Here is a 12683-nt window from a genome sequence, read left to right as displayed (position 1 = left end):
CGTACTTGCCGTGGCCTTGGCCACCAACCTGTCTGGCTTTAACAGTTGTGAAATGAGACTTGAACTAGACACTATAAAAGTTGCAGATATCCAGGTAGCAATTTAGCCATACAATGTCAGAATTGCCAAATTTCCCCATTTGCACCTCTACAATGGGTTTTCCTATGACATTAACTCCATATGGACAAAAGCAAAGTGTAATGTTAGAAAACACATTAATTAGAATTAGCGTCCTGTTTGTAGTTTTACTGTGACGGAAAACACATAATATTGACGGATAAATGGAATTCTCAGGTGCTCATGTTTGAATTTCAGGTGCGTTTAGTCATATTGACATGCTGGCACAACATAGAGACCTGTAGGCATTTAAACAGCAGATGGATACAGTGATGTGCTGATTAATAGTGGGGATATGTTCTGAGAAAGGCATCATTAGGCAATTGCATTGTTGTGCAAATGCCATAGAGTGCACTTACACAATCCTAGGTGCTACAGCCTGCTGCACACTTAGGCTGTGTGGTGTAACCTGTTTCCTCTAGGCTGCAAACCTGCACAGCATGTGTACTGAATCCTGTGAGCTACTGTAACACAATGGTAAGAATTTGTGTATCTAAACATAGAAAAGGTACAGTAAAGACATGATACGATAATCTCATGGGACCACTCTCATATATGTGGTCTGTTGTTGACCAAAACTTCATTATGCAGCACATGACTTTATAGTTAAGGATATAAATGAGAACATGATGCTTCTTAAGAAGTTTACTGATAGTGATAGCCAACTTACAATAGCCAATATGTTTTCGATGTTGTTTCCTGGCTCTGTGGAGCGGAGCAGTAGGAGAAGGGAGCCTGAGGTGATGGGGCTCAGCCTTCTCTCCTCTCTACCTCCATATATATATACTCATATGTATATATACTTTTATATATATATACACTTTATATATATACAATTTATATATACATATATACATATACATATATATATATATATACACATACATATATATATATATATATATATATATATATATATATACACTTTTTTTTTTTTTTTTTTTGAGACAGAGTCTCACTCTTTTGCCCACGCTGGAGTGCAGTGGTGCGATCTCAGCTCACTGCAACCTCTACCTCCTGGGTTCAAGAGATTGTCCTGCCTGAGCCTCCTGGGTAGCTTGGACTACAGGCGTATGCCACCATGCCTGGCAAATTTTTGTATTTTTAGTAGAGACAGCGTTTTGCCATGTTGGCCAGACTGGTCTCAAACTGCTGAGGTCAAGCCATCCATCCACCTCGGCCTCCCAAAGTGCTGGGATTACAGGTGTGAACCACTGTGCCTGGCCCACTTTTATATATTTTACATGCTGGGGATCTGCAGATGGTTTCTTAAAAAGAGTATTAGGGGTGGGATTCCCTACTAAAAGAAAAATAAAGTTTAAAGCAGTGCCATAAATATGTCTTAATTCTCCCCCCCACTGAGATGTAAGATATTGTTATTATTGTTTTTAGAGACGGGGTCTCACTCTGTCACCCAGACTGGAGTGACGCCATCATAGCTCACTGTAACCTCAAACTCCTGGGTGATCTTCCTGCCTCAGCCTCCCGAATAGTTAGGACTACAGGCGTGTGCCACCATGCTTGGCTAGTTAAAAAAATTTTTTTTAGAGATAGTGTCTTGCTACATTACCCAGGCTCACCTTGAAATCCTGGACTCAAGCGATCCTCCCACCTCAGCCTCCCAAAGCGCTGGGATTACGGGTGGGAGCCACTGTGCCTGGCAGTTACTGTTTTCTTATTGATGTTCAAATGGTCTTATCCTTGGCCCCAAGAAGTTCATTCACATTGGCTCCCAGATCCTTTTGTCATCAGCCACATAACAAAACCAGATGTGAGCCTAATATGAGAAATATTATTTATTTACTTTAAATAAAGAATAGTTTATTTAGAGTAGTTATTTTTGAATACCTTATACTTGAATACTGTGCTTGGCTATCCAAGTGTAACTTTAAATGGGTGAACTGTATGGTATGTGAATTATATCTCTGCAAAGTTGCTATAGAAAACATTATTCATTTAGTACACATTAATGCTAGAAAAATTGAAACCCCAGGCCAGGCGCAGTGGCTCGCGCCTGTAATTCCAGCACTTTGGGAGGCTGAATTGGGTGGATCGCCTGAGGTCGGGAGTTCAAGACCAGCCTGGCCAGCATGGGGAAACCCCGTCTCTACTAAAAATAGAAAATTTAGCCGGGCGTGGTAGCAGGTGCCTGTAATCCCAGCTACTCAGGAAGCTGAGGCAGGAGAATCGCTTGAACCCAGGAGGCGAAGGTTGCAGTGAGCTGAGATCATGCTATTACACTTCAGCCTGGGCAACAGAGTGAGACTCCATCTCAAAAAAAAAAAAAAAAAAAAAAAAAGAAAGAAAAGAAAAATTTAAACCCCATGGTTACTTTTAAGGCTTTCATTTTTCTCTTAAATGAAAAGATACAGTAAGGCACAAAAGATTAATATTCTATCTCCCACGCATGTGATTTAGAGATTGACCACACCTTGCATTCCAGGGGCTGACTCAGCAGCCGGCTTTCAGCAGATTTCATCATTCCTTGGAGGGGAAGGAGATGCAGGGTGGCTTTGCCAAAGGCCAGTGGAAGGAGCTCAGGCTTGGCAGCATCTATTTTGCTTGTCTGGGCCTACTCCTTTGCATGGTATAACAAATGGCAAGTAAAAGTGAGGGATTGGTTTGTTGGTTAACTTTCTACTATCCCAAATTACTGGATTTTGAGTTATTTATTGGTTGATGTTGATCTTTGCAGGAAGAACTAGTGTCCTGTAATCTCTTCATGTGGATTTCATTTTGCAGATATTCAAAATATTCCCACTGGCAGGAACATCCAAGAGAAGCAGTACTACCCAGAAGTGAGATAGAAGTGATTTGAGGACTATTTATTTATATTTTGGATTGTGGGTGCCATTTTTTTCTCTGTTATTCTGCTTTCATCTTATTTATATCTTGCTTTGGATATACTTAAAGCGTTTTTACTTTTTGCCTCTAAAACATTGGCCATTCGTTTCAAAGAACAAGTCTGTGTACAGTTCTCCAGAACCAGACCGGAGATTTGGAATTTTCTTCTTTAAATGTCTGTGGTTTGCATTTATTCACAAACAGAAACCCACACAGGTATGTATTTGGATTTGCCTGTGGGTGCCTGCCCGCCTACATAGAGCCTTGATTGTCCAGCATGAGCCCAGAAAATATGGTCATGGTAGTCTCTTATGTCATTAATATCAATTTTCTCATTTTGCTGAGTCAGGTTTCAGATTATACCATCAGCCCATGGTTGGACACCATGGGGGCCCATTCAAGACCTGGAAGAACATTTGTTTCCTTGGCTTCAAAACCTCAAGAAATGAATAACACCAACCCCAAGGCTGTTGAGTTGTAAAGTACTTCCTAAATCCTGTGTCCTGTTTAATCATCTTCTCCAATTCCATTCTAGGGAAAGACATTCCCGGTCAGGCATCTCTGGTGTTTGATGTTGCATTATTGGACCTCCATAACCCCAAGGACAGCATTTCCATTGAGAATAAGGTAGTACCTGAAAACTGTGAGCGGATAAGTCAAAGCGGGGACTTTCTCAGGTATCATTACAATGGCACGCTTCTGGATGGCACCCTCTTTGATTCCAGGTAAGGAAATGATTAAAGTCTTCAATTGCCAGAACATTGTATTAAACAAAGCCTGCCATTGGCTGGACCATGATTTAAATACTCTGTCAATGCTGATTTGTAGTTGGCATTTTCATCTCTAATACAGGTTTCTGTTTTCTGATACTTAGTTCTTTCCTCCCTTCCTTCCTTTCTTTTTTTTTTTTTTTTTTTTGAGACGGGGTCTCGTTCTGTTATCGTCTGGAGTGCAGTGCAGCTGCATGATCGTGGCTTTCTGCAGCCTTGAACTCCTGGGCTCAAGCAATTCTCTCATCTCAGCCTCCTTAGAAGCTAGGACGATAGGCATGTGCCACCATGCTTGGCTGATGTTTTATTTTTTGTAGAGATGGGCTTAAGTTTCTTCATAGGCTCTTGTAACCATTTCTTTCTTGGGGGCTGTTTTAGATGGTTCTGCAGGAAGACAGGAGAGACTCACCCTCGACTCCCACCAACCCCCTATACTGTGCTTAGCTATCCAGTTATAAACCTCATTATGGGGCCCAAGATGAGGAGTGGCCAGAAGTGATGTCAAGGAGGTACAGTGGGCAGAGAATGGGCTTGATGCCAAGAGAGCTGGGCTCTAGCCCCTGTCTGTGGTGCACTAGCTGTATGACTTTGGATAGTGTTTGACTGCCTTGGACTTCATTTTTCCCTATTCCAGCACCTTTGTCAAGTAGATGGTTAGATTAAAGAGATAAGATATGTGTCACAGTGCTTTACACATTTCAGAGGCTGATCAGCTGGACGGCACTGGTTGGATGCATTCAGCTCCCTTCTGGATGCTGGGTGCCATAGAGGCTAATTACTGGCCTCTTTTGTTGTTCAAAGTTTTGTTTTGTTTATCAGGCAAGGCCTGCAATTGTAAAGATGGCTTGTGTTTGGCCTGTTTTGCTCATTCTAGTGGCACGTGTTGTTCGAAACTACTCCTTTAGCTTCCCGTAGAGCAAACAAGTAGTGACAGCAACCTCTCTGTCTCTGAGGTGATAGACTTCTAGTTAATGTAGTCATCCAAAACCATTACAGAAGAATTTGTATGTGGTATTATTTCATTTGAATAATTCATTCTTGTTCCTAGGATCTCTTTTAAATTTGTCATTTAAATTTTTTGGAAAACAGTAATAGTTACATAGCTCAAAACCAAAACAAAGTATGCATTAAGATATGTTGTAAATTAGCCAGGCGTGGTGGCGGTGCCTGTAATCCCAGCTACTCAGGAGGCTGAGTCAAGAGAATGACTTGAACCCAGGAGGCGGAGGTTGCAGTGAGCTGAGATCACGCCACTGCACTCCAGCCTGGGCAACAGAGCGAGACTCTGTCTCAAAAAAAAAAAAAGAAAAGATATGTTGTATACCTGTTCCTGTCTGCCTAACCTCCCTCTCTCCCCTAACCCTTAGAGTTAACCACCTTTATTGGTTTCTATTTTTAATTTTTCCAATGTCTGGATTTCTTTTTTTTTTTTTTGAGGCTGAGTCTCACTCTTGTCACCCAGGCTGCAGTGCAGTGGCACAATCTTGGCTCACTGCAACCTCCACCTCCCGGGTTCAAGTGATTCCCCTGCCTCAGCCTCCCAGGTAGCTGGGGTTACAGGCACACATCACCACGCCTGGCTAATTTTTGTATTTTTAGTAGAAACGGGGTTTCACCATATTGGCCAGGCTGGTCTCGAACTCCTGACCTCAGGTGATCCACCCAGCGCAGCCTCCCGAAGTGCTGGGATTATAGTCATGAGCCACTGCGCCCAGCCTAATGTGTGGATTTTTAAAAATGCAAATATAAGCAAACACAAATGTTATTTTCTCCTCTTTAAAGTATATGGCTTTCAGAATATAGTATTACTAGGGAACAAAGTGTTGTTCTCCTTGAGTTTTGTTACTCTGGGATTTTTCCATACTAATACATAGAGAGAAATCCTTTATTTTTTACTTCTACATGGTGTCCCATTGGGTGAGTATATTGTATTTAGATAACCATTCCCCTATTGATGAACATTTGAGTTGTTTTTATCTTTTTCTGTTACCACAAAAAAAATCATTTAGTGCATATGTGTATTATTCTTTGTTACATTCCAGTGTGGTTCTGTTCTTTATTCCCTGGAATTATATTTCCAATTGAAAGACCACTTTTCTGTGTACACCAGATTTCTGTTCATATAATGGAACCACAGTTTTCTTAGGTTTCAAGAGCTTTCCATTTTAGTACAGTGGGATCTAGCCCATTCTAACAGCTGCATATATTTCATTGTATAGATTTGCCTATATTTAGGTAATCAATCCTTGTTGTTTGTCCTGTATGTTTCCTGTATTTTGACATTTAAGGCTGCAGTAATTATTTTTGTAGGAAAATCTGAAAATATATGATTAATTGTTTCCCTGGGATACATCTCCAGAAGAATCTCTGGGTCAAAGGTTATGTGTTTTTTTTTTTTTTTTTCTGAGACGGAGTTTCGTTCTTCTTGCCCAGGCTGGAGTGCAATGGCGTGATCTCAGCACACTGCAACCTGCATCTCTTGGGTTCAAGCGATTCTCGTGTCTCAGCCTCCTGAGTAGCTGGGATTACAGGCGTGAGCCACGACTCCCAGCTAATTTTGTATTTTTAGTAGAGATAGGGGTTTCATCATATTGGCCAGGCTGGTCTTGAACTCCTGACCTCAGGTGATCTGCCCGCCTCAGCCTCCCAAAGTGTTGGGATTATACGTGTGAGCCACCACGCCCTGCCTTTTTTTTTTTTTTTTTTTTTGAGACAGTATCTTGCTTTGTCACCCAGGCTGGAGTGCAGTGATGTGACCTCGGCTCACTGCAACCTCCACCTGCTGGGTTCAAGTGATTCTCCTGCCTCAGCCTCCCAAGTAGCTAGGATTACAGGCGCCTGCCACCACACCAGGCTAATTTTTGTATTTTTGATAGAGACAGGGTTTGCCATGTTGGCCAGGCTGGTCTCGAACTTCTGACCTCAAGTGATCTGCCCGCCTCAGCCTCCCAAAGTGCTGGCATTACAGGCATGAGCCACTGTGCCCAGTGGTTATGTGTATTTTTATACCTTTTGATACATACTACCAAGTTGCCCTCAAGGAAGATTTTACTCAGCATCACAGTTTAAGAGTATCCCAGGCCGGGCGCGGTGGCTCACGCCTGTAATCCCAGCACTTTGGGAGGCCGAGGCGGGCGGATCACAAGGTCAGGAGATCGAGACCATCCTGGCTAACACGGTGAAACCCTGTCTCTACTAAAAATACAAAAATTAGCCGGGCGTGGTGGCGGGCACCTGTAATCCCAGCTACTCGGGAGGCTGAGGCAGGAGAATGGTGTGAACCTGGGAGGCGGAGCTTGCAGTGAGCAGATATCACGCCACTGCACTCCAGCCTGGGCGACAGAGCAAGACTCTGTCTCAAAAAAAAAAAAAAAAAAAAAAGTATCCTATTCCCTGCAAATTCAGTAACACTGGGTATCGTTTAAAAATAATCTTGGCTAATTTATAGGAGAAAAAAATGATACCTGTGGTTTTAATCTGAATTTTCTATTGCTATTGGGATTGAAATTCCTTTGGGTGTTTGAGTACCTTCTTTTGTGAACTACCTGTTCAGGTCCTTTGCCTATTTTTCTATTTTCTATTTTAGTTTTTTTTTTTAATCTTTTTATTTTTTTGAGACAGAGTCTCGCTGTCACCCAGGCTGGAGTGCAGTGGCGCAATCTCGGCTCACTGCAGGCTCCGCCCCCTGGGGTTCACGCCATTCTCCTGCCTCAGCCTCCTGAGTAGCTGGGACTACAGGCGCCTGCCACCACGCCTGGCTAATTTTTTTTGTATTTTTAGTAGAGACGTGGTTTCACTGTGTTAGCCAGGATGGTCTCGATCTCCTGACCTCGTGATCCGCCCGCCTCGGCCTCCCAAAGTGCTGGGATTACAGGCATGAGCCACCGCGCCCGGCCGCCTATTTTTCTATTTAGGTCATTGGCATTTGTCTATTTCTTGTTGATTTGAAGAGCTCTACACATTAAAAATATTAATTATTTTATGGCTGCATATTATTAAAAACATTTTCCTCATTTTCCTCAATTTATTTGTTAATATTGGTTATGTTGATTTTTGGCCCATTTAACTGTAAACCTTTTATGTTGTTAGATACATTAGACTTCCTCATTACGGTTCCTGTCTTTGGTGACTTGTTACAAAGTCTGTCCACTTCCTAGAGTATATAAATGTTTGCCTGTATTTCCCTCAAGCCTTTTAATGGTTTTTTTTTTTATTCTTTAAGATATTCTTTATTAGAATTTTTATTTTCAAAAGTGATATATTCTTTTTTTTTTTGAGACAGAGTCTCACTCTGTTGCCCAGGCTGGAGTGCAGTGATGTGATTGCAGCCCACTGCAACCTCCACCTCCCAGGTTCAAGCAATTCTTCTGCCTCAGCCTCCTGAGTAGCTGGGACTACAGGTGTGCACCATCACACCCGGCTAATTTTTTCGTATTTTTAGTAGAGATGAGGTTTCACCATGTCGGCCTGGCTGGTGTCAAACTCCTGGCCTCAAGTGATCCACTCGCTGGGACTCTCAAAGTGCTGGGATTACAGGCATGAGCCACTGTGCTGGACCAGAGGTAATATGTCCTAATTGCATAATGGAAACAATGCAAAAATGTATAGCAAAAAATGTAAATTTTCTGTCAGCCCCTTCCATTCTCACTACCATGAGATAACCAGTGTTAACAACATTCCGCAGTTTCTCTTAAAGCTTTCATATTTAAGTTTTTAATCCATCTGGAATTTATTGTGGTATCACTCTGACAGGAAGTAACTTTATTTTTTTCCGGGTGGTTAGCTAGTTTTTCCAACATCCGTCATGAATGACTCTATCGTTTCCTGACCGCTCTAAAAGGTGATTTTTGTTATGAACTAAATTCTTATATGTACTTGTGAGTCTTTGTGTAGAATTTTTATCCTTTACCTTCTATCTGTTCCTAGGGCAGCATCACACCTTTAACTATGATTAACTAGTGTTAGCTTTTTAATTTGTATAGTAAAGGGCATTCTTTTTCTTTTTTAAAAAATAACTTTTTTTCTACTAAGTGATGCATTGACATGATTTAAAACCCTGGAAGTATGAAAAAGTATACAATGACAAATTTCCCTCCTGTCCTTGTCCCACCTCCCTCTTCATAGGGAACCAGTTGTTATTAATTTCTTTTTCTTTTTTTTTTTTTTTTTTTTGGAGGCAGAGCCTCACTTCTTTGCCCAGGCTGGAGTGCAATGGTACGATCTCGGCTCACTGCAACCTCTCCCTCCCAGGTTCAAGCGATTCTCCTGCCCTCAGCCTCCTGAGTAGCTGGGATTACAGGCACATGCCACTAGGCCCGGCTGATTTTTTTAGTATTTTTAGTAGAAATAGGGTTTCACCATGTTGGGCCGGGCTGGTCATGAACTCCTGACCTCAAGTGATCACCCACCTCGGCCTCCCAAAGTGCTGGGATTACAGGTGTGACCCACTGCCCCTGGCCCAGTGTTATTAATTTCATAGGTGTTCCATACATATATAATGAAGTACATATATGTATATATTTCCCTCTTAATTTTTTACAAGAATGATAGCTTGCTATATACTGCACCTTAAAAACAGCATTCTTAATTATTTCTTTTTTCAGTTGGATTTTAGCCTTACTTTACTGAGCTCTTCACCACCACCAGATACACACCCCTGGGATTTTGATTGGAATTGCTTTAAAATTTGTAAGTTAGTTTGGGCCAGCCGTGGTGGCTTAGGCCAGGCACGATGGCTCACACCTGTAATCCCAGCACTTTGGGAGGCCGAGGCAGGTGGATCACTTGAAGACAGGAGTTCAAGACCAGCCTGGCCAACATGGTGAAACCCTGTCTCTACCAAAAATACAAAAATTAGCTGAGTGTGGTGGTGCATGCCTGTAATCCCAACTACTTGGGAGGCTGAGGCAGGAGAATCGCTTGAACCCAGAAGACGGAGGTTGCAGTGAGCCGAGATCTTACCATTGCACTCCAGCCTCAGTGACAGAGTGAGACTCTGTCTCAAAAAAAAGAAAAGATAAAAGAACTTATAAGTTAGTTTAGGGGAGGACTGATGACTTTGCTTTTCCACTGGGGAACAGGATGGTTTTCCATTTACTTGTCTTTAACTTTTAAAGTTATTCAGCATTCACTACAATTCAAGCCCACCCCGCCACTCCGTCTCTCCTTCTGAGGCTCTTTCCTGCCTCTCGGCTTGGCCCTTGCTGCCAGACCATTGCTCTTCCCTTAGGCAGATCCCACAGCCTTCGGTGTCTGCTGTCTCCCCTCTGCCATGGAATCTTTGCGACTATTCCAGTGGGCAGCAATCCCCGCTGTGGGTACCTGCCGTCTCTCTCACTACTTGGTGTCCCTTCGTTGGGAGCCCACCATGTAGGTATCTTTCTCTTCCCTGAATGCCTGGCAGTGGCTGCACATTGCTGGTGATCCCCAGGGTCCTGCAGGTGGGAACCTGGGGAGGGTGAGCCCTGCTCTGGCTGGAGGATGCTGGGAGCCGGCACGGTCCTCCTCTTCCCTGCTTGTTCCCCTCCAGGCCGTCCTGGCCAGTGCACCAGGAGGAGGCTTGGAGCTGCTCAGCGTGGGGTGCTGTTCTCAGTGGGTGGGAAGGGGGACTCACAGCCTCCTCTGGGAGTTTATGTGGACAATCTCCTGCTTCCTGGGTGAGGAGAGACATCTGTTGTGATTCTTTCTTCGTGCCCCATGACTTTGTGGTCTCTGAGGGGTATTGAGAAGGGAGAACCCCCACAGCTCTGCCTGTGTATCAGCCTGGCCCCACTTGGGGGTCCTTCTTCTCCGGGGCATCATGCCCTGGCTGTGAGGTGAGGGAATGGCAGGACTGATTGGCTCTTTCAGGACAGGCTTTCTGCCTCATCGGCACCAGGTGGTGTGGGGAAGGGGTGCAGGTCACATGGTCCAGTTTGATAGTGGACTTGTGGCAAATGGAGTTTTATCATTTTATTCTGGAATCATTATGCTGTGGGGAATTGATTCCTCTTTTTACCAAACTCATGGTAATAGACTCACTCGGCAGTTTACACACAGGCTGGATCTCTCTGCTGAGTGGACTTGGGGCTCCTGCCAGGAGCACTTGGAAAACCCAAGTATTCACCAGGGTGGCGGGGTGAGCAGGGGTGATAGTGGGGGCCTTTTGTCGGGGTGTGGTGGAGACTGCGGAATTCATTACTCTCAGCGTGTATGCTGCTTTCCTGGCAATCGGAATCTTCATGTCAGGCTGGGTGCTGTGGCTCAGGCCTGTAATTCCACACTTTGGGAGGCCAGGGCAGGCAGATCGCTTGAGCCCAGGAGTTCGAGACCAACCTGGGCAACGTGTTGAAACCCCGTCTCTACTAAAAATACAAAAATGAGCCAGGCATGTTATTGCATGCTGTAGCCCCAATCACTTGAGGGGCTGAGGTGGGAGGATCACTTGAGCCCAGGAGGTTGAGGCTGCAGTGAGCTGAGACCAGACCACTTCACTCCAGTCTGGGAGACAGAGCAAGACCCTGTCTCAAAAAAAAAAAAAAAAAAAAAAATTAAAAAGCAATTAACAAATAAAAACAGAATATTTATGTCCCACATATGCAGATATTTTCTCTTTAGATATTGGAGACATTGTCCTTGTGACACATTCGTAGTTTCTGATAAGGGCTACGTTTGATTCTGTTTTTTGTTTTCAAGACAGGGTCTCACTCTGTCACCCAGGCTGGAGTGCAGTGTTGTGATCTTGGCTCACTGCAACCTCAACCTCTCCGGCTCAAGCAGTCCTCTGACTTCAGCCTCCTGAGTAGCTGGGACTATAGGTGTGTGCCACCACATCCAGCTAAGTTTTGTAATTTTATAGTGACAGAGTTTTGCCATGTTGCCCAGGCTGGTTGAGAGCTTGATTGTTTTCATTAACTTGACATGGTTATAGAGTGTACAGGCTGGGCATGGTGGCTCATGCCTGTCAACCTAGCACTTTGGGAGGCCAAGGCAGGAGGATCACTTGATCCAGGAGCTCAAGACCAGGCTGAGCAACATAGTGGGACCCCATCTCTACAAAAAAAAAAAAAAAAAAAAAAAACTTTTATTAGCTAGGCATGGTAGCATGTGTTTGTAGTCCCAGCTACTTGGGAGGCTGAGGTGGGAGGATTGCTTGAGCCTGGGAGGTTGAGGCTGCAGTGAGCTGTCTATGATGGTGCCACTGCACACCAGCCTGGGTGACAGAGTGAGACCTTGCCTCAGAAAAAGAAAGTATAGTGTTCAATTTACATTAGCTCCATTTCTGTGTGGTGCTTCTCATAACCCACACTGCATTCATAACCTGACGAAACTGGAGGGCCACACAGCGCGTCTCTACAGGGAGCTGTTCACATGCTGTGTGGGGGTTCCTATTTACCCTTCCAGGGGAGCATATTTCCTGGCTGTATTGTCAGATCCTGTGGTTTACGCTATTCCAGAGTCTGGAGGCCTCTGTGTGCCTTTGCATCTCTTTCCCAACTAATTTGCACAGCTGCTGTGGAGGCCCTCATGAATGACCTCTTTCTTTCCTTTCTTCTTTTCTAGCTACTCTCGGAACCGCACGTTTGACACGTACATTGGGCAGGGCTACGTGATTCCTGGGATGGATGAAGGTCTACTTGGTGTTTGCATTGGAGAGAAGCGAAGGATTGTGGTCCCCCCTCACCTGGGGTATGGAGAGGAAGGAAGAGGTGAGCATCAGCATCACCTGCCTTCCTCACTAGCTGTGGCTGCTTCCACATTGCTTGGAACAGGGCTTCCTTTTTCTTTTTCTTCTTTTTTTTGAGATGGGGTCTCCCACTGTCGCCCAGGCTGGAAAGTGTAGTGTGTGATCATCTTGTACTATGGCCTGGAACTCTTGGCCTCAAGCGATCCTCTTGCCTCAGGCTTCGGAGTAGCTGGCACTACAGGCACGCGCCACCACACCCTGCACAGAGCTTCTTGAGGGCCAAAATA

The 12683-nt window shown here is 44.2% G+C and overlaps 1 protein-coding gene across 1 annotated transcript in view; it reads left to right on the top strand.

Annotated features, from left to right (window-relative positions):
• The window catches only part of FKBP9 (FKBP prolyl isomerase 9), a 51444-nt gene that overhangs the window by 19502 nt on the left and 19259 nt on the right, over nucleotides 1–12683 (top strand). The window contains exons 5-6 of the mRNA XM_055293479.2: nucleotides 3497–3686; nucleotides 12273–12418. Coding sequence (XP_055149454.1) covers nucleotides 3497–3686; nucleotides 12273–12418 — 336 coding nt within the window. The remainder of the gene's footprint in view (nucleotides 1–3496; nucleotides 3687–12272; nucleotides 12419–12683) is intronic.

This window comes from Symphalangus syndactylus, chromosome 9 (genome assembly GCF_028878055.3).
Source record: "Symphalangus syndactylus isolate Jambi chromosome 9, NHGRI_mSymSyn1-v2.1_pri, whole genome shotgun sequence".
NCBI classification, from domain to species: Eukaryota; Metazoa; Chordata; class Mammalia; order Primates; family Hylobatidae; genus Symphalangus; species Symphalangus syndactylus.
The sequence above is the reverse complement of the archived record's forward strand: the minus strand, read 5'-3'. Positions and strand labels throughout refer to the sequence as shown.